The 21,627-nt window shown below is 44.1% G+C and overlaps 1 protein-coding gene and 2 long non-coding RNA genes across 5 annotated transcripts; 2 read left to right on the forward strand and 1 right to left on the reverse strand.

Moving 5' to 3' along the window:
- The first annotated feature begins 5,038 nt into the window (after positions 1-5,038).
- Positions 5,039-8,851, forward strand: LOC123093746 (uncharacterized). 3 transcript variants are annotated; one of them, XM_044515790.1, is made up of 4 exons: positions 5,039-5,439; positions 5,643-6,050; positions 7,061-7,147; positions 7,265-8,851. In XM_044515790.1, the coding sequence occupies exons 2-4, from the start codon at positions 5,715-5,717 to the stop codon at positions 8,621-8,623; spliced, it is 1,782 nt and encodes a 593-aa protein (XP_044371725.1). In that variant the 5' UTR covers positions 5,039-5,439; positions 5,643-5,714; the 3' UTR covers positions 8,624-8,851. The 3 variants fall into 3 exon arrangements, with proteins under 3 accessions (XP_044371725.1, XP_044371726.1, XP_044371724.1); XM_044515791.1 differs by having other exon boundaries at positions 5,039-6,050; positions 7,265-7,486; positions 7,587-7,810; XM_044515789.1 differs by having other exon boundaries at positions 5,039-6,050.
- Positions 8,852-12,916: 4,065 nt separating this feature from the next.
- LOC123089509 (uncharacterized) lies at positions 12,917-14,632 on the forward strand. The gene is made up of 2 exons (XR_006442307.1): positions 12,917-13,214; positions 14,154-14,632. It is a non-coding gene; the product is annotated as an uncharacterized lncRNA (long non-coding RNA).
- A 2,682-nt stretch (positions 14,633-17,314) lies between these two features.
- LOC123089510 (uncharacterized) lies at positions 17,315-18,749 on the reverse strand. The gene is made up of 3 exons (XR_006442308.1): positions 17,812-18,749; positions 17,621-17,673; positions 17,315-17,540 (listed from the first exon to the last, which is right to left on the reverse strand). It is a non-coding gene; the product is annotated as an uncharacterized lncRNA (long non-coding RNA).
- Positions 18,750-21,627: the final 2,878 nt, after the last annotated feature.

Raw genomic sequence — 21,627 nt, forward strand, 5'->3', positions numbered from 1 at the left:
TAACCAGAGAGTTGGTCAGGCAAACTCGGTGGAAACGATTACTCAAACTCGGTGGGACCGATTTTGGTAATAAGTTAACTAGAGAGTTTGCATTGTAATCTCGGTAGTACCGATTGCTCAAACTCGGTGAGACCGATTTTGGTAATGGACATACACAGAGAGATTACAATCCCATCTCGGTGAGACCGAGATCCCTATCGATGAGACCGATTTGCCTAGGGATTGTGGCAGTGGCTATGACATCTGAACTCAGTGGCGCCGGATAGAAAGAATCGGTGGGGCCGAGTTTGAATTTAGGTTTAGGTCATATGTGTGGAAGTGGGAAAGTGATTGAGGGTTTTGAAGCATATCACTAAGCACTGTGGAGCAAGAAACTCATTAAGCAACACCTCATACCTTCTTGATAGTATTGGCTTTTCCTATAGACTCAATGTGATCTTGGATCACTAAAATATAAAATGAAGAGTCTTGAGCTTGAAGCTTGAGCCAATCCTTTGTCCTTAGCATCTTGAAGGAGTTTCCACATCCTTTGGTCCATGCCACTGCATTGTTGAACTTATCTTAAACATACTAGATAAAGGTGTTAGTCCAACAAGAGATATGTTGACATTAATTACCAAAACCATCTAGGGAGCACTTGTGCTTTCAATAGGAAGAGAAAAAAGTGGACATACTACTGACATTTGTCAAGCCAACAAAGAAAGGAAATAGCAACGAGTCACTATCGTTTCCTTGCAGGGGGGTCGGAGAAAACGCTTGACACGCCTTCTCGAAGGGTCAAAATGTGGTGGCAGAAAAGAAGTGTTTCAACGCATATGTTGTTGTCATCTTGTCGGATAATATTTTTGTCGGTTCGTATGCTCGTTGCATTGACCACCTGTTGCTGTTAGAGTTATACGTTGTTGACGTCTTATTAGATATTTTTTTGTCCATTTGTATGTTTAATGCATTGACCATTTGTTGTTGTTAGAGTCATACAGTGTTGTTGCCTTGTTAGATAATGCTTTTGTCGGTTCGTACATTCGTTGCATTGACCATCTACTGTTGTTAGAGTCATACGTCATCAAATGGTTTTTGTGTGTCAGCTCTTATCTTTGTTGCATTGACCAACTATTGATAAGAATGGGCCCTATTGACATTTGGAGCTCTTTTACATAGGCCAATGAGTGCATATTCATGTTTCGGTTGTATGTACATTGTTTATAGGAACCTAGTTGCTAAGCTAAAGTTTACTTGATTCCAAATATTCATTTGGTTGCTCTTGTCCAATTACCTTTTGCTCTTTTGATTTGGTAATAACTGTCATTGATGTATGGCCCCACTATTAGTTGCATGTCCTATATAATATTTTGGTTAAGTGCACCAATCGTTCGCCTTAGAGAGTAAGCTATTAAGGGAAGGTAGCCATACTACTTGCATTTCAGTGATATTGTTCCCTATTTTGAATATCATGGATGGCCTTCCATGGGATGAGTTCCCCATGTATTGCTATTGCAAAAAACTATTTGGTGGATTCTGACTGGATAATATTGTAACTTCGTGATGACTTAGTGACCCTTGATATTGGTATGGTAGGTTATGACGAAACTAGTGATTATTTAAGGTACAGGAAGTACCCCACTGGTCGTCATGCCAATATATGTTCGTTTTTTATCCATATTAATTTTCAAATCGGTGACGGACGGCAGTCCAACATCAGTGTCGGTGGGGACGAAAGAAAAAAGATAGCAAATTTTATCAGTCGGAAGTAAATAAACTAAAGGAAATATAGACTAAATTATTTTATATACTTTAAAAAAAGTGTAGACACAAGTATTCATGTTCCATAGGTATGTGGCACTTTTCTTAAAGCATACTCAAGAGGGCATAGTATTGTCAACTATTATGCATCCACTAAGTAGATGCAAATGCTGGATTGCAGTCAAACTTGTAGTGAGTACTCACCAGCGAAGTTGATTCCGATGGAACTAAAAGGATTTGCCGCCGGTGCAACAACTAATGTTGTATCCATGAAACCACCTAACCAAGGACGCGTGAGGAAGCCGTGGGGACTCTGGATTCGCGACGAGGAGGGGGGGGGCTGGGTCTAGGGCCTGTGATATGCTGAATTCCATGGATATCGAGGAAGATAACATGGTTGGGAGGGCGCCGGGCGCCGGTGCTGCGAGAGTCGGGGTAGTGCGGCGTGTTGTTGCACCCTCGATACCATTACCGATGATACACTACCGCTGTTGTTTCCTCATGAAAGGCGGAAAAAGCATTCGACACGCTTTCTCGAAGGGCCACAACGCAGTGCCAGAAAGAAGAAAGAAACCCGACCGGAGTGGGAAACCGAATCGCAGAACACCGGCGCGTTCGAAGAGAAGGAAAGAAACACGCGTGCCAGCGACGCAAAAACCACCCGCGGGCCCCGAGAACCGGAGAGAATGGAAAGGCTACGCGGTTCGGTACATGCAATGTAATAATGCAGGTACGTAGTCATAATAACACAAACCATCTCAATCCAAAGGAGAAAACATAAACATAATTACCCCCCAAAAAACACACATAAGAACCTTGGAAGAGACAAAGAAAGTGTGCATCCCACTTGCCATTTACCAAGGAAGCAGCAACACAAGTGTCAGGCTCTCGAGTCCCCACGTACGCGGGCGGGCGCGCGCCGAAAACGGACGGCGCACACGGAGCCCGCTGCGTCCAATAAAAGTGGGGATCCCACGCAGCACGACCGCTCCGACCCCAAGCGAGGCCCAACCCAAGTCGCTCCGTTCGTCCGTGCGGTCTCCCCTCGCCCTGGCGGAGTATGCGTAGGCAGCCATGGCGCAACCACCACAATCTCCTGGAAGCGAGAGGGCAGTTGCTTCGCCTTCGCCAATTGTTCGCAGACTCCCATGGATAGCGAGGAAGATAACATGGTGGGAGGGAAACACGCTGGTGCTATGAGAGGTCAGGGGAGAGGACGCGAAGGAGAGGGTGGCGTGTTGTGGCGGCCTCGATGCTATTACTGTTGATGTGTTGTCGCTATTATTTCCTTGTGGAAGGCGGAGAAAATGTTGATGTGCCTTTCGAAACGGTCATGACGCGGTGAGAGAAAGAAAAGGAATCGACCGGAGATGGGAAAACAAACTGCAGAACACCAATATGTACCGAAGATAAGCAAAGAAACACGTGTCAGCAGCATAGAAATCGCTAGCAGACCCCTAAAGTCGAATAGAATTGAAAGGCTATGCGGTTCTCTACATGTAATGTAATAATGTAGTTACTGCACAAAATCAACGATACCAAAAGCAAATTAAACATGTTTACCTAGCAAAATGCATAAGAACATAGGAAGAGAAAAAAAGTGGACATACCACTGACATTTGTCAAGCCAACAAAGAAAGGAAATAGCAGCGCAGTCACTATCGTTTCCTTGCAGGGGGGTCGGAGAAAACGCTTGACACGCCTTCTCGAAGGGTCAAAACGTGGTGGCAGAAAAGAAGAACGGAAACCGAGTGGAGGTGGGAAAAAATGTCGAGGAACATTGCAATCAACTCTTATGCATCCTCTGAGTAGATGCAAATGCTGGATTGCCATCAAACTTGTAGTGAGTACTCACTCTGTGCGTTCGGTTTATTTGTTTTGCATAGTTCGGTTTATATGGTTTTCCGCTTTGTATGGTATTAATACTTCGGTTTATACGGTATGAAATTAAAATACGGTTCTGTTTCGATATATACCAAATTATTTTGGTATGGTTTCGGTATATATCATAATAACCAATGTTGACGCGAATTTGAAAATGACATATTATATTTTACAGATCTATAATTCAAAACACATACTCTTTTGATACAAACGGTATATAACTTTATATAAGTATATATGCATGCCTCAATTCATGCCTCGAAAGGTTATGGACGTGATTAGCATTTTTGCAAGAGAAAAAAAATACTATATTACAGGAAGAAAGAGATGTTCTTTGCAGGAAATTTTACTCCTATACAAGAAAAATGACTACTTGTATCGTTGTTTGCCTCAAGAAATACAAATATATTTTCATTGCGGTTTATTTAGTTAACCATTCGGTTTTTCGGTATATACCATAAAAACCAAAATTCAAAACGGTATCAAAAGTTCATACCATATCGAAACCAGAAACCATAAAAACAATACATTCGGTTCGGTTCGGTTTATTTTCGGTATGGTTTTTTGGTTCGGTTTAAAAATGCACAGAGTGAGTGAGTACTCACCAGCAAAGTTGATTCCGATGGAACTAAGAGGATTTGCTGCTGGTGCAACAACTAATGTTGTATCCGTGAAACCACCCAACCAAGGACGCGTGAGGAAGTCGTGGGGACTCTGGATTCGCAACCGGGGGGGGGGGGGGGGGGGGGCTGGGTCCAGGGCCTGTGATATGCTGAATCCCGTGGACATCGAGGAAGATAACATGGTGGGGAGGGCGCCGGTGCTGCGAGAGTCGGGGGAGGGCGGCATGTTGTTGCACCCTTGATACCATTACCGCAGTGCCGCTGTTATTTCCTCGTGAAAGGCGGAAAAAGCACTCGACGCGCTTTCTCGAAGGGCCACAACGCGGTGCCAGAAAGAAGAAAGAAACCCTGCCGGAGGTGGGAAACCGAATCGCGGAACACCGGCGCGTTCGAAGAGAAGGAAGGAAACACGCTGGCCCCGAGAACCGGAGAGAATGGAAAGGCTACGCGGCTCTGTTACTTCTGTACACACAATGTAATAATGTACTACTAGTACGTAGTTATAATAACACAAAAGATCCACAATCCCAAAGAAAAAAACATAAGCAAAATCACCCCAAAAAAAAACACATAAGAACCTTGGAAGAGACGAAGAAAGTGTGCATCCCACTTTGCCATTTGCCAAGCCGGCGAAGGAGAGGAAACAGCAACGCAAGTGCCACGCTCTTCCGACTCCGAGACCCCACGTACGCGGGCGGGCGGGCGGGCGGGCGCCGGAGACGGAGCAGCGCACGCACGCACACGGAGCCAATAAAAGTGGGGATCCCACGCAGCACGACCGCTCCGACCCCAACCCAAGTCGCTCCGTCCGTCCGTCCGTGCGGTCTCCCCTCGCCCTGGCGGAGTACGCGTAGGCAGCCGCGGCGCAACAACCACAATCTCCCCGAAAGCGAGAGGGCAGTTGCTTCGCCTTCGCCTCCGCTTCTCCCGTCCCCACCACCCGCCTCCCCCCTCGCCGCCACGGTAAACCCCCCCGCTCCCCTCCCCTCCAGCTCCGTGGTTTCTTTCATCAATCCAGGCCCGCGGAGCTGCAGAAAATCCTGCTAAATCTTTCCTCCGTGTCCCTCCCCTCCAGCTCGCTGGTTTCTCTTCTCCCCGGGTCCATTGCGGCGGAGCCACCCCGGCCGGCGCCGCCGCCGCCGCCGCCGCATTGGGCGCCGTCTCGCCTTCCCCTGCTCTGCTCTGCTCTGCTGTAAGTAAAAGCAAAACCCCTGCCATGCCTTTTCAGGGGCGAAATCTTCCTACCTCCCTCCCTCCCTCTGCCCGGAAGCAAGATTGAGTCTTTTTTTTTCGCCCAAGAAACCCTCTTTGTTTCTTGGTTCAAGAGGGCCGGCATCTTCCCGTCTCGCCGCTGCTGATCGGCTGCTGCTCTGCTCTGCTCTGTTCTGCTCGCAGGGTTCATTGGCCGCCGCGGTCTTCTTTTCCGAGTCTGCTGCGAATTTCGTCGAGGGTTTTTGGGGCGGATCAATGGGGCCGGCGGCGGGGGCTGTCATCGAGATCATCTCGGACGACGAGAAGGAGGATTCTTTTTCTGCCAAGCCGACCGCCGACGCGCTCGATTGGGCCTCCAGCCTCCTGCTCGACGACCTCACTGGGTTGGGGGAGGGTTTAGACGACTCCGCCGTGATACAGGAGCTCTTGTCCGCTCTCGAGGGTGAGAAGAAGGCTGCTGCTGATGACGACGACGACGACTGCGTGATCCTGGACAGTGACCCTGACAAGCCCCTAATCGTTGTCAAGGAGGAGAAGCCTGGGAAAGATGGGGCAGAAGAAGACTTGCAGGTTCTTTCAGAGAAAGGGGAGGTACTGATTTCTTTCTTGCCTGAAATTCCTCTATGTTACCTTTGAACGTTCAGTTCTAATATCCGTCACATTGACCAACTTCTTTTGGGAATTTTCTTATTGACCAGAATGGGTCCTATTGATATTCTGGAACTCTTCTTATGTAGGCTGATCAGTTAATATCTCTGTTGCACCTGCATATAAATTTGTTTCAGGAATCTTAGTTGCTAAGACATACATTTGACTAGCTATTGTGTTTCGACGCATACATTGTTGACGTCTTGTTAGATAATATTTTTGCCGGTTTGTATGTTCGTTGCATTGACAATCTGTTGCTGTTAGAGTCATACGTTTCGTCGCTGCGTTGCATTGACCAGCTATTGAAATTTGGAGCTCTTTTTTGTAGGCTAATCAGTGCAGATTCCTGTTTCGGTTGTATGTAAATTGTTTATAGGAATCTAGTTGCTAAGCCGAAGTTTACTTGATTCCAAACATTTATTTGGTTGCTCGTGTTCAATTACCTTTTGCTCTTCTGATTTGGTAATAACAGTCATTGATGCATGACCCCACTATTAATTGTGGGTCCTATATAGTATTAATATTTAGTGTAATGCACCAATCAATCACCTTATTAAAGCTTATGCTATTAGAGGAAGGTAGCCAAACTACTTACATTTCAGTGATATTGTTCCCTGTTTTTGATATCATGGATGGCTTTCCCTGGGATGAGTTCCCCATGGATTGCTATTGCAAAATACAATTTGGTGGGCTCTAACTGGATAATATTGTTACTTGGTAATGACTTTTGTGATCCTGGATATTGGTAGTGTATGCGTACTGTCATATCTTATAGTTGCTGATGATGATACTAGTGATTATTTAAGGAACTGGAAGTACCCCACTGATTGTCATGGCAATATATGTTCTTTTTTATCCATGTTAATGATTGGGCCCTGTGCATCCAGGAGCCATCTCAAAGCTTCCAATTTTAAAAGAAGGCGTGTGGTCTTATTATTCTCTTCTATTTTCAGGTAGCATGCAGGGATTTCCCCCATCCACGTCATCTATGTGCTAGATTGCCTTTTGGAAGTGGATCTCATGCAAATCATTGCACCATGGTTAGTTAATGAATGCAAATCTTTGCCTTCTCATCTGATCAAGTTATGGAACAGTATTGAATGCCAATTGTTCCATCACGGATGCATTACCTTATTTTGCTTTTCTTCTTGATGCAGTGCCACTGTTATGTTTGTGATTCTCGTGCTCCATGCCCCATGTGGGGCAAAGGTACCTTGCCTACTGATCATTGTCATGCTACGGATAAGGATGAAAAGTGGAAGAAACAGAGGCAATCACTCAAACGCAAGAGCGTGCTGCCATCTAAGCGTGAAGGTGTCAAGAAAATGTCTCTCCCAAGCTCAACAACACCATCCTCTCAGCAATTTACAGGGCATCAGGTATCAGCTGCACAACCATATCCATATGCACCTTTGTGGACAACTGTAAACTATCCTCTCAGCCAAAATCAACAAAGGCGTCCATCTGCTTTGGGGACAGGTGTAAACCAACCTGTCGCCGGAAGAGTTCCTGTTGCAAGTAATGTCAGCCCAAATCAACAATTGCATCCATCTGCTTTGAGGGCAACCGTAAACCAACCTTCCACCGGAAGAGTTCCTGTTGCAAGTAATGTCAGCAGAAATCAACAATTGCATCCATCTGCTTTGGGGACAAATGTAAACAAACCTTCCACCGCAAGACTTCCTGTTGCAAGTAATGCCAGCCAAAATCAACAAATGCATCCATCTGTTATGGCTGCACAGAATGCGTGGCGAACCACCCATCTGCCAAAAGCATCAGCTCCTGGGCCAAAATTCTCAGGTAAAACATCCAACAGGCCTGGGGCTGCTCCTACAGTCTATACACCCTCAAATGGGTACATTTACCCTGCTCTTCGTAACAATGCCCCAATGCATCCAGCAACCACGCGTGCAGTTCAGACAGTACAAGCGGCACCCGGAAGCAGGGGACTGCCAGGAGGTAACCTTATTCAGGGTTTCTCCACTCAGCGCTCTCTTGCTGCGCCGGTGCAGGTTCGGCCAATGCCACATCTCCAGGCTGCTCCAAATGGATCGTCTGGTACTGCTGGAATGCAGCAGCTTCGTCAGTGCTCCACGCGAGTAGCTCAGGCAACACAGCAAGTAACTCAGGCAACACAAGGCGCGCAAGACGCATCAGCTATTCAGAAGTCATGGCAGATTGCACTTGCTAATCTGGCCTCTGATCTTGGTGTGTCTGACTACAATGTCGAACGGCCGCCTGTTCAACCGTCTGTCAGCACTCAGCCTCTGCATCAAAGCCAGCTACTTGCTCAACCAAAGGCAGTCCAGGGGCCTCGAACGCATTGCAGCAGTATTCAGGCGACAGCGGACACGAGGCCTTCTAATGGTCTTCCCCAGCATGATAGCAAACCTGCAGACGGTGCTGTTTCTATGCAGAAAACACAAGCCTTGTGCATACTGAATTCCCAGAGCAGCCTTACCTCAAGTGAAACTTCTCTGAATAGCTTAGTAGCTAAACCTGCCATGGAACATTGAGCCTCTGCTGAACCGTATTCTTGATACCTTTTTTCGTGCTCTTACATGTCCAAATTAGAAATATACTCCGTATTTCATAGCTGAGAAACTTGCTCTTGTGGCCTATCCTAGAAGAGTAGAAAGGGCACTCCTTTAAGAAAGTGAAGTGCTGTAGAGTTGGGATTTCTGATGTAATGGCTTAGACTCCGAATTAATGGTCAAGTTTTCAGTGATTTTTTGTTCATGATTGGTCATTGATGTGTTTCTTCTTCATAAATCATGTTCTTTGCACTTAGATGTACTACATTGCAGGAAACTGGCTAGCTTGAACTTTGGTTTCTCTGTTTGCTCAGGTTTCATATTTGTTCTCGAATAGGCATGTACCCTTTCTCCATTTTTTACTGTTCATGTAACCTTTAATTACTCTGTTATTAATTTACAGGCCAATCATGTATGTTATGGTATATGTGTCAGATAATTAACGGTCATTTTCTGCCTTTCTCTGGAGCACCTGTTGTGTCTAGAACAGTGGCACAAATAGCAGATAGTTGATCTCTGGATTTGACTTGGGTTATGATCATTTGAACATCCACTTGTCTGTACCTTTGTGTGTTTTATAATAATTATATAATTAGTACTAGTATATCTGGCATTACTCATGGCTGGCTGGTTTTGTTCTGTACTTGTTACTTGTAATAATTTTGCACACTGAGTGACTGTTTTACTCAAAAGACAGCTTCAGATGAGCTGAAATCGTCACTAAATGTATCTACTTGCGCAAGCAGTCAGTGTAACTGGCTGGACCTGGCTCTTACAGAGGGCCGAATAATTAAGAGGTGTTCATCTCATGAATTTTTGCTTCTCCAGAACTTTCATCACTGCTTCTGAACCCACCCAACCCAAGATTAAAAAACAAAACGATAGTACTTCCTTTATTCACTTTTATTTTTTATTTTTGAACAAGCAAAGGCACCTACGGCACCATACATTCCATCTTCAAACACATCGTACAGAGGATTATTACAACATCATGAAGATTGGAAGCACATAAAAGCTGCTAATCATAGGGCATTGGCGTCCTCTGTGAACTGAGCTACAACAGCTAAACCTGTTAAGCATGCTAGGCATACAAGCCTGTTGAGCACAATTATGGGCCTGCAGCATTAAGATCTCTAGAGATATGGTACACTTTGGGGGACAGAGGAAGAGATGTTTCAAAGAAACTAGCTAAACTGGACCTAATCTCCCAATGCCCAGGTCGAGCTCTGAGATCTCTACAAGCTGCCGCTTTTGCAAGCGTCAAGTTATCTGTGAGGAAGGAGACATCCTGTAGGGAAATCAGGGATGCCAAGCTTGCTGCCACTTGAAGAGCTTTTGCCTCAGCCTGCAATGGAGAAAAAACTGATTTGCATATCCCTGTAATGAAGATGTCGATCTTGTGCCGCCCCTGTTCGAGCTGAATGTGGGAGGAGCATTTGCAGAATTTAGCGAGTGAGGATTTCTCCATGAGGAGTCGGAGTAGACCTCGGCTCCAGAAATTAGCCGATCAGATTTTATGGTAGTTCCCTGCAAAGGAAGCCCTATAGGATCTCCAGATATTTTGTGATGTGCCTTTGAAACATCATCATTAACAGCTAGCCTCTGTTCCATCTGTAGATTCCCTGCATCCAGTTTAGAAGCCTCTATAGTGGCCAGTGCCGCAGGGTAAATTTGGGATGGGGACCCATCTTTCCTGTCGAATCGTTTGTCATTCCTAGATTTCCAAATGCACCAAAGAAAATTCATAATATTTTGTAAGGAAGCCATGGGATGTCCTGAAGAAAGAAGGTTTTGAATAACATCTGAAATAGTCATGGCCTGTTGAGCAATACATTCAGATCTAAGATACCAAGGATGATGAAACCGAGCAGCCTTGGCGAAAGGGCACAGGAAAAACAAATGTATATCATCCTCTTCTACATTGCATCTAGAACAGGTTTTTTCAATGTGATGAGAGAATCTACCTGCTCTCTTACCTGATGGCATAGCCCTTCTCAAAAGGCGCCAAGCAAAAGTTTGAACTCTGGGTGCCATATCTTTTTGCTTCCATACTTGATTGAGAATGGATTTGACCTGTTGAGGAACTTGTCTTGGCCTTGGTTCACCTGCCTCCTGTAAAACTTTAAAGACAAACTCTGTATGCACTCTTCGAAGTACATTTTCCTGAAGGAGTTAATTTCCAACAAAGCATATCTTTCCCCTCATCTTGAATGATAGGAGTCTGAAGAAGTGTAGTGTTAGCAACTTGTTGCTCAAAAAGATTTATTATGAAGTAAACATTCCAAGTTTTGCTAGAGGGATCCCAAAGATCTTTAACTTGTGCTGGATAGATAAAGTTATTGTGTTGAATTATTAGGTGACCATAAATGGAATTCCATATGGGACACCAAGGGGTACTCCAAACAGAAACATTGCCACTCGTGAGCTGATAAAAAGAACTGGAGTGCATAAGTGGAGTTACCTTGAGAATTGCTGCCCAGAAAGCAGATTTGGGAACGTTAAGCATAGATCTCCAAATAGAAGTTTCTGGGAAATATTTTGATTTCGTGACTTTGTAGAGGTTACTTTCTGGATCTTCAGCAATTCTCCAGGCCGTTGATAGGATAAGACTCCTGTTTGTTGCTTTGATACTCTTGATACCTAGACCACCTTCACTTTTGGGTGTGCATATGTCTTTCCATGCCCTGAGACACATAGCTTTTGTAGAAGGCTCGTCGCTGACTCCAGTCCACCAGAAGTTCCTTCATTCACTGATGTTCCTGATCAAGGTACCCCCGCACATAACAATCGCTCCCCTCGGCCTCCAGCACGAACACAGCCCCCGTTCCCTCTCGTCACCTTCTTTCTTGGCAAAAAAAAGCACCCGATTCCACGCAAACGAGCGTAATCTCCTCTACTTGCCATGTGACCAGTACAAAAAATTACCTAAAAGAAGTGCTACTGTAAAAGATTTTTTTTTTCCAGAGAACTTCTCGATCTATTCATAATCAATCATAGCAGTACAAACACTGGAGCGAGCGAAGGCGCGCCGCCGCCCTCACCCCTCCCTCACCGAAGCCGGACAACCCTTGTTGCACTAAACAGCCGGGAAGTCGTCGTGCTAAGGCCCCAATTAAAGATTAGCGCATCAGAGCAACAACCATCGTTCATGAAGAGTCGTAGATCGAAAAAATCAAACCTGTAACAACACAAACGAAGACCACACGATGGTCGTTATGGTGGTGGCAATGGCCGTTCGGTGGTCCATGAATCTCGATGTAATTTTTATTATGTTTGAGATGTTTTGTACTTTTAATGTATTTTTATAATAGATTTGATCCTTTTCGTAAAAAGAGAAACCACACAAACGAAAACGAACGAAAATTGGATCCAAAAAGATCCATCAAAGACTAACACCGACCAAATCCCATGAGATCCGACGCTGACACACCTCCTCATGTCCTCCGGTGATGCTAGACGCACCATTGGGACTGGATCGGGCGTGCAAGACATTATTCCTACCGAGGAACATCGTCACCGCCACACAGCCCCAACCAAGACATTGAACCTAACAAAAACAACATCAGGGTCTCTTCTGTCGGCGGGGGGCCGAGATCCTCCCCACCTTCACGGCCCAAAGGCCATTGGTGGTGGCGGCGGCGACGGGAGGAGGAAGAAGTTTTTTTGGAAAAAAGAGAGCTCGTGCTACTGTAAAAGAATTACACACGTCCACCAACGTGTGCGCTTGCAGAAACATGGCATATCCACGTAACCGCAAGAGAAAGCACCAGGCATACAGACCGGACTCGCAAGTGTTGCATATGCCAGTAGCCAGTGTTGTAAGCAGTGATCTTCTGGCGGCCAACAAATATCCACATCGCTTTCGCCCTCCCTTGGTATTCCTTCGCCTGCTTCCATTCATTGTACTACTACCAGTAGGCCTCTTATGGTTTACAGAAATTTTGTAGGAATTTTTAAAAATAAAATTTTATATGATATTTTAAGGCCTTTGGTTTGTAGGAATGGATTCTTATTTCTGTGTAGGATAGGAATCATTCTTTCACATTTCAAATGAAAATAAAAACATTAGCATACACTCAGTGAAAAAAAATCATATCCTACATATCAAGAGCTCTTTTACGGTGATTGGGGAGTTACAATATGTAATTTTATGTAACTCTCCCGGTGATTATTTCCCACCGTTGATTACCAAGTGGTCAGCTTGGTAAGCTATCAATAATCAAGAAGGGTATTATGGTCCTCCCTGCCTTTTTTTTCTTTTAGAAACTTTGTGAATTGGTTCAGTCAATCCCTTGCATCTCGGCTAATCCATCTCGCGAGAGGGAGGCGCCTGAAGGCGACGACGCCGGCGCCGGCGCAAGTACCTGGGCGACGACGCCGGCGCGAGGTCATGTCGGCGAAACCCCGACTGGGCTTGGTCGTAGTGGCCGCTCCCCGACGCCCCCGCGGATGCCAGGGCGAGGTCCTGGGAGACGCCGGCGCCGCGCATGGACCTGGGCGACGACACCGGCGCGAGGTCCTGGAGGCAAACCCCTGGCTGGGCATGGTCGTAGTGGTCGACCAATGGAGGAAGGTACCTTGCCCCCTGCCTCATCTCTTCCTTACATCCCTCCCTGCAGGTGGCTAGCCGGCGACTAAACATTCAATTATTTCTGTTCTAGTGGGCACAAAAATTGAAGGTAAGCCACCATTGAGATCTAGGGTCTCTGAAATTTTCTGATCACGATGATTACTGTCAGCTCATGTCCAAATGAAGCACATCATCCAGGAATAGGACAACACCAAAAATTTATTGGATTCAGACCTGTAGTGTAATCTCTGATTGAGGATGGTCCTTCCGTTGTTGAACAATTATAAACTATGTAGTGTGATCTTCTTCCCACGTAGTGTAATCTCTGAATCTCTGAATAATGTTGGTTGATGATAAGATGGTAATCTACGTTGAACAATGATGCTAGTCTGAAGGAGAAAATTCTGTTAAATATACAATTACTCAAACATGCCCTTTTCCAAGTCTGGCTATTTATTTTGTGAGGTACTCAAGTTACAATGTTCAATTTCCCAGCTTACAAAAATTTCTGCTAGTGATTACAGTTTATTTACCATGAAGCCTGACCAGTGCATCTATATCCTTCATATCATAAGTTTTTTAAGCATGGTTTCTACAAATTTTAGTGATCAAAGATAATAAGACTGAACCATGAAAGTGGCTAGAGAGCAAATGAAATCTTCTCAGGATGTCCTTTAATTGAATTGGACTTCAGTACGAATGTCCTTTAATGCTGTTTGCTGTTATGAGGGAATGTAGATCTATCTTTCGTTCAAAATATCTACTCCTATTCATTTTTATTGAGTGGAACTTAATAGAGTTGGACTTCAGGGATTTATAAGGTTGCAAGTGTCTTTTCATTCTAGCAAAGTTGCTGCCTCATTTATTTAACAAAAATGTTACTAATACTTTTGACCAAAAGAAGTAGGACTAATGTTTGCTCACATGGTCTCCTATGAACAGTGATTGTGGACGTCCATGATGGAAGTTGCAGTGCAGGGACTTGTTTCAACGGCGGCATTTTGAGGTCATGTACATATGAAGATAGGAAATACCGTTGGTGAGGTGGAGCAGACGAGCGAGCGAGACCGCAGTTTCTTGTTCTTGCAGCAGATGCATTCTTATTGGATCATTTCTTCTGACTATAATGAATGCCTAATCTTATGGTTATATGAGCGGCATTGTTTTGATGAACTAGGCCATGTGGTGTTCCACCCATGTAGCTTGATTGCATTCTTCAAACGTGGCAAAAGTAATGAGTTGCATTTTTATTTGTGGGTTTATTTGTGTGCGTTGGGGGTTGTATTGCTTACCTTGCGGTTTACAGAAATTTAGACGGGCGCATGGCCTTGTTAGGCGTTGTATTGCTGGGGCTCCTGAAGATTGATAAAGCTGGAGCTGCTGGATTGCACGTCTATTCTTATCATTGCCTCGTTATATAATGAGATCATCATTGTGCTTTACAAAGAATAATGTTTGGGTTAGTACAGTTCTATCATAGATTCGATCCCTATTCTTCGAAAGAAAACCATTCCAAAAAGTGGTCAACTTGTCTCAAACCGAGGACCACACGGTAGAAGTGCAGATTGTTGCCAGTGCGATATAAGGTGATTTCTGGTAGTAAGCTATCTACACGTCTACTTAGGCAACCATCTTGCATTCATGGACGAAATACTGTGTAAAGGACAAGTTTGTGCAAAAAACACCGTTTTCACATGGAAGTTTAAAGAGACAAACACCAGCAAAGTAGTTCACTTCAAAAAAATGATGGAACTTGACAAATAATGTAAATTAATCAAACGATACGAAAGACATATAAAAATTAAAACCTCTTGCAAAACAAAATTGTAAAGTAGATGTCACTAAGGATATCTTTCATCCTGTCACGAATGAAAACACATAGAAGACAAAAACGCAAATTAAGCCTACTAATGGACCACTTAACGTATCTACATTCTTAAGTACAGATCTTAGTCGCCTGGGTCCATAAATACCGATCTTAGTTGTTCGGTCCGACAAGTATCGCTCTTAGTCGTCTAGGCCCACAAGTACCGATCTTACTCGATGGGGGCTAACTAATACTGATCTAAGTTGTGCGGGTCCACATGTACCGTTCTTAGTCGTTCGGACGCACAAGTACTGCTCTTAGTCGTTCAGGCCCACAAGTATCGATCTTAGTCGTCCAGACCCACAAGTACCATTCTTACTAGTTCATTCTAACTACTATTGACCTTAGTCATTCGGGTCCACAAGCATCGATCTTAGTTGTTCGGACTCACATATGCCGGTCTTATTCGCTCAATCTCCCTACTATCTTAGTCGTTCGAGCCCACAAGTACCGATCTTAGTCGTTCGGGCCCACTGGTACCGACCTTACTCGCTCAAGGCTAACTAGTACCGATCTAAGTCGTCCGGGTCCACACGTACCGATCTTAGTCATTCGGGCGCATAAGTACCGCTCTTAGTCGTTCAGGCCCACAAGTATCGATTTTAGTCGTCCAGACTCACAAGTACCGTTCTTACTACTATTGACCTTAGTCATTCGGGCCCACAAACATCGATCTTAGTTGTTCGGAACCACATGTACCGGCCTTATTCGCTCAGTCTCCCTACTATCTTAGTCGTTCGAGCTCACAAGTACGGATCTTAGTTGTTCGGGCCCATACATACCGACCTTACTCGCTCAGGGCTAACTAGTACCGATCTTAGTCATTCGGACGCATAAGTACCGTTCTTAGTCATTCAGGCCCACAAATATGAATCTTAGTCGTCCAGACTCAGAAGTACCTTTCTTACTTATTCGTTTTTACTACTATTGACCTTAGTCATTCAGGCCCACAAGCATCGATCTTAGTTGTTCGGACCCCATTTATCGGTCTTATTCGCTCAGCATACTGTACACACGTGAAGAGCATATAGTGCATGCTATTTTAGTACTCCTACCGATACTGCCTTGGTTACATCCTCAAACACTGCACATTTAGTCCGCTTTATTACAGAAAATTAGCAAACATGAAGGCTACTGTTCTTGATAGATGCGTCAGGCCATGTTCGTGTAGTACTGTCACCGATCAACTCTAGAATTCTGTAGAATACCTCAACATTTCTCTCTCTCTCTCTCTCTCTCTCTCTCTCTCTCTCAAACTTTGTGTGCTCTCTTTCTCTCCCTTAATGTGCATGCAGCATGTAAAATATCTCTCTAAAAATATCTTTGGAAAAGTTTCACATGAGGCAGCTCTCTCTTTTGACTTTTGGATGCAACTTCTGAAAAAGTTTTGCAAGCTGCATACTCTCTCTCCTCTTTGTTGGTTTCAGTTCAGAGAGAGTAGCGGGCTTGAGAGAGAAAGGAAGACAAAGAAGAGTGAGAGTGGCCGTGAGAGGCTTGAGAGAGAGAGAAAGGAACAGGAAGTAGAGAGAGAGAGCAGTTTTTTAAGAGAAAAAACGTTGAGGCAGAGGGAACCTGTTCATTTGAGATTCTGGTTTTGTTTTATGCAGTTGTGCCTTGTCTATATCATCAACAGTGGATAGGCATGCAGGCCTACTAGTGTAGCTTCCCATCAAGTTTCTGCCCATGTTATTGTAAATCAAATGCATGTGCTGAGCATGAACTTGTCTGTAGTGGCGTCAATCTCAAGGAACAGAAGGCTAGTGGATGACACAGATAGAAGGTTCCCTGGAGCTCGAGCTCCAGAAATCCATGCTCCCCAAAAAATGCATAGACAATTTTGATTTGCAGCCGAAGATAGCCCATGAATGTATCATCATGTCCCCGGAGAAAAGAACACCTCGCAATCGGGCACGTGTCTTCAGGCGTTCAGCGTTCACTAGTTCAGGCTCAGGGGATATACGTCGGAGCATGCCTTGCTCACTTCAAGTATGAAACACTGTTCTCGTGTATGTTGATAGCATTAGTCTGAAGTCTGAACAAACACCATCAATTCGAGCATCAGCGCAGAGATTTGATCCCTGTAAACATGCCATAATGCAATTTCTTTCGCTCGATAAACATCATTGGTTACTAGATTTCTGTCCGGATTCTGGAATTTATTGTACATGATATATGTTCGTACAAGAAATGAAAGTAAACTGCATGAAATGGATTGAGCATAATCTGACAGTGTCCATGACATACAAGATGAACTGTGAAACTCCCTTCAGTGATATTATAACGTACATTATTTACACCCCACAAGTTGCCACCGGATCAAAAGCGTTCTCCAAATATTTGAAACAAGAAGTTCAGCCTCTATGCAAACTAGGAACTGATGGATAGTTATCAGCAAAAATACGGAATGCAGATTGAAGAATTGATGGAAGAAGCAGTTGTTGGTTCCTGCCTGTAATTTACTTCTTCAGAAAGAGAGCATGGTGAGAAGCAATTTGAAAATAAAGGAGAGTACTGTTCAAGGAGATTAACAACATGCACTCACCAGATAGATCATGGCGAAGAATAACAAATTTTCCAAGGAGATGAAGCCTCCACCTGTTAATGCCAACTCATGAAAAATCATACATATCAAGTTTCCTAGTTTAGCTACCGAATACTGATAGGGAAATGCATATGTACAGTAACTTCTTTTAGACAAAGTATAGTAACTGCAATGAAGTACAAATCTAATACCTAAAATCTGTAGATGGGTCTGTTCCTTGCCAACCCATCTCTTTCCATGGTTCAGATGTTATTCCCCAAAGACCAGTTCCAGGAAAAAAAGCAAACCAAAGGGCCTTCAGTTCTTCCAATTGATAAACTGTCATCTTGTATCAAAGCTTGCAAAAAATAGCACGTCAACTTGATAAAAAAACATGAAAACAGCACTACCAAACTTCAGTAACTATGTCAATATTCTGAAGTGTCGCCTTGTACTGAAATCTGAAAGATTAGTTGAGGAAAAATATTTTGTAGGAAGAAATAGGAAACACAGACTTCACAATAGAACGACAAATATGGGATATCAAATTACTAAACTACATACCATATGAACAGTGTGGTAGAAATATTAGGAAAAACTAGTACTGATACAGAGGGTGAGTAAATTTCCACACAGATCAGAGAGAGAAACAATGAACTACTATATATAGGCATATGTATATATGACTAAACAACAAGAAAAAAGGAAGAAGATTCACACAAAGGGGAAGGGAAGGGGAGGAGCTGAACCGTGCAGGAGGTAATATGGGATCGGATTAGTAATTCCCCCCATACTGCTACATCCATGTATGCTGCTGCCTACCCACGGACTGGTGGCCGGCGTTGCTGGGCGTCACCGACTGCTCAACGGAGGAGGCGCTGGGCAGGGAGGCTTCGGGCGGGATCGGCGCGCCGCAGCCGAGGGTTTCCGTTTCCTGCCGCCGGGCTGGCAGCCTGGCACCCTCGTGGTAGGAGCGAGACCAGGGAGGTGGGCCGGTGGTTGCTTCCCTGGATTGAGGCCGCCACGGGATCGGCGGGAACGGCGGCGGCGGCGGCTATGCGACCGGATTATCTGCGTGGGATGGCCGAGGAAACTGTCGTAAGAACGGAACCGAAGAGAAAATTTCCAAGACCGATCTACCCTCCGAAAAAATAACTGGTCCCATCAAAAACGTGTACCGGTCCCATCGTTATATGTAATTTCTTGTAATTCTTATTTTGTAACTCGCCGTAACTTCTATTTCCACCGTTCGATTAAGGTGGATGGACGGGTAAGTTCGCCAATCATCGTAACAGTTGTAACATATCAAATGGTATCTTTTTTATAGGAATTGAGATACATGTTATTTTACTTTTGTATTTTTTATTCCTATATATACTGCAAACCAAACAAGGCATAACTAGTTTCTTTCCCACTCCCGCTTGGCTCAAGTACACCTTGATCATTTTTAACACAGCACAATCAAAGTCGCTCACATACACTCATCCCTATGAACGCAAGCACACATCCCCTACCCCTATAAGCATCTCCGAGTGACTCAGCGGGTATAGCATCTTGAGATTTTACGAAGTCAACGCCTCGCAGTCGATGGAAACGTCTCCTCCCACTCAACGAACATTGCCAGAAGCCTGAAATAAATACAGAAATAATTTGAGCATCAATGTCAACTCTAGGATTGAACCCTAGTTGGCTTAGCACCCGCCACCTGTATTTGTTCTCCATTTTATTTTCTGTCATCACTTCAATGTTTCCATTTGTTATGATTCACAACTCTGTGTGATATTCGATTGTTACCAAATATATATTCAACTCATCTATTGTTGCTTACCACTGCTTTTTTATTTAAGTCCAATATTATGTTGATAACAGGAAAATAAAATGAAGAAATATGATTAGGGAACTCATATGATTAACAATTGTGGTTTGTCTGAATCGTTCTTCGAAAACAGATCTATCTTTTCTTTTAATAAAAATCATATGCTCCTGCTTTTTGATGTGCCTGCATATAAATCTATGCCAAGAAAAAAGGTACTCGTCTCGCAAAAAAAAAACATGAACAAAGTGTGCCTGTGAACATGAACTTTTTATCCCTGCTTTACTTCACGTTGTTAATTAGCAAGTTTCCTACACCCTGGAAATTAATAAACTGATTAGTGTCATGTTGTTCTTTCTGTCGCATGGCAATCAATTAAAGACTTGACGTCGGCGGGCTGGACCGATGAGAGGCACACGATATATATAAGCTCCATGGAAGCTTCTTCCGTCCATGATCAACTCTACAATTGTCGTCTCTCTCGGACTTGTTCAAAAATTCAGCCGATTAATCCTTACTTGTAGGGTCACCGAGTAGTCGATAAACTAACTTATTGATTAACATGTTGATTAGTCTATTAATCCATTACTCACCAACCAATAGAGCAACTACCAATTAATGATTTCCTCAACAATGCTCTCGGTTGCAACGACACTTGAGTGCTGGCAGGACCCATGCGCCAGGGGGAGGGAGAGCGTCATAGCAGTTGTTTACACACAATCGCTAACGGTCAACGGCGCAAGGGAAATCGGGCCAATGCAGGATTTGGATCCCAGACGGAGATCATGCTGCAGAGGAACCTGAAAGATCTAAGTGAAGTTATTCTCTTCTCGATATCTCTTCTTCTGCTCCATTCAGTGGTTATGCCTCCAGTGTTACTTTGTTGTGTCTCCAATTACAGAAGTTGTATGTAGATGACGGGAAGGCCAGGGGTGCCCTGTATGACCATTGGTACGCACCGCATGTCGTCTTATCTTCTATTGAGATCAGATCCAATCCTCGTCAAAGGAAAATTGGTCCATTTCATCCTCAATCATCCAAATATATGGCTCCAAATATTTTGCAGAGTCTTTATACCTGAAAGTCAAGCAAGCAAATGAGATATGTCTATTGTCGATGAATATTGGTTAGTGAAGCAGCAAATATCGGTGAAACCCGGGGTTAAACCAAGCAAAATAGCCTCGTAAAACCCTACATAAAATGGAGCCATCACCCGATTGGTATTAACAAGTTCCTTAAGAAAAGAAAACTTAAACTCCTCTTGAGCGGTGCCATACACAACTATCAAGATCCATAGGAAGTTGTTAGACATGTTTTGAAGGTGAACCCTAATGTGATATTTCACCCTTTGACGTAGACAAAAGTTCTAAGGATGTCGAGTAGATGCCAAGCAAAATTCCACCAGACTTCTCAGACGTGGTTAAAACATTCCATACATAACCATAGCCACATGAAAAGTGGTCTAGATCACGTATCTGAAAATCACGTTTACCCGACTCAGTTATGCCCACAAAGTATAATCTGTGATCCCTTACACAATCAGCAATGTGTTTGTACTTAGCCAAATCTGGAAGACCTCTGCTATTTCAAAACAAGACTCTCATGATGAACCATTATTTGATTTTAGAAACCTTCACCCTCTAAGATGGGCGCCCTCTTTTCTTTGTTGAAGTGGACTGGTTTTTCTTAACAACGCGATCAGTTCACATAACATGGTATCATGTACAATATCATCCAAGTCTACTTTTAGTCATGTCATTAACCAGATGGGAGAGAAGCTTTCCATCATCTTCGACATCAATATGCTCCTCATCTGACACGAGAGGGTCTGAAATAGTCAACAACTTTGGAGCAATCGTAAGTCGGTCGAACTCCAAAATTTTAATGGTCATAACAAAAAATTCCACGTCCGAGTCACTAAGCCCCTAACGAAACTCTGAGGCCGTAAATATTTGAAGCAACTCTAGAATTATCGAAAGACAAAAAAGATTTCTTTAAGGGATTACATTCAAAGTCGAAGTTGCGGGATGTCGTCCTACGCAAGACTATACTCATTGAGTCCTCAACAGTGGTTGTTGCACCATTAACACTGACGAGGTAGCGTTCATTGTGCCTCAATGGAGAAGGGGTGACGACGGCAGGGGCCTCAACCCTGGTGCGATTGAGTGGTGGAGTAAATGAGGGCGACGGGAGGAAAACGACAGAGAGAACTGCA

Source organism: Triticum aestivum, chromosome 4B (assembly GCF_018294505.1).
Source record: "Triticum aestivum cultivar Chinese Spring chromosome 4B, IWGSC CS RefSeq v2.1, whole genome shotgun sequence".
Lineage (NCBI taxonomy): Eukaryota > Viridiplantae > Streptophyta > Magnoliopsida > Poales > Poaceae > Triticum > Triticum aestivum.

Bases quoted from the DNA above. Each gene is read 5' to 3' on its own strand.
- LOC123093746 (XM_044515789.1), top strand. From the start codon at position 5,715: ATGGGGCCGGCGGCGGGGGCTGTCATCGAGATCATCTCGGACGACGAG. The intron at 6,051-7,060 runs GTACTGATTTCT...TTCTATTTTCAG, and splicing joins TTCTTTCAGAGAAAGGGGAG to GTAGCATGCAGGGATTTCCC. The intron at 7,148-7,264 runs GTTAGTTAATGA...TTCTTGATGCAG, and splicing joins ATGCAAATCATTGCACCATG to TGCCACTGTTATGTTTGTGA.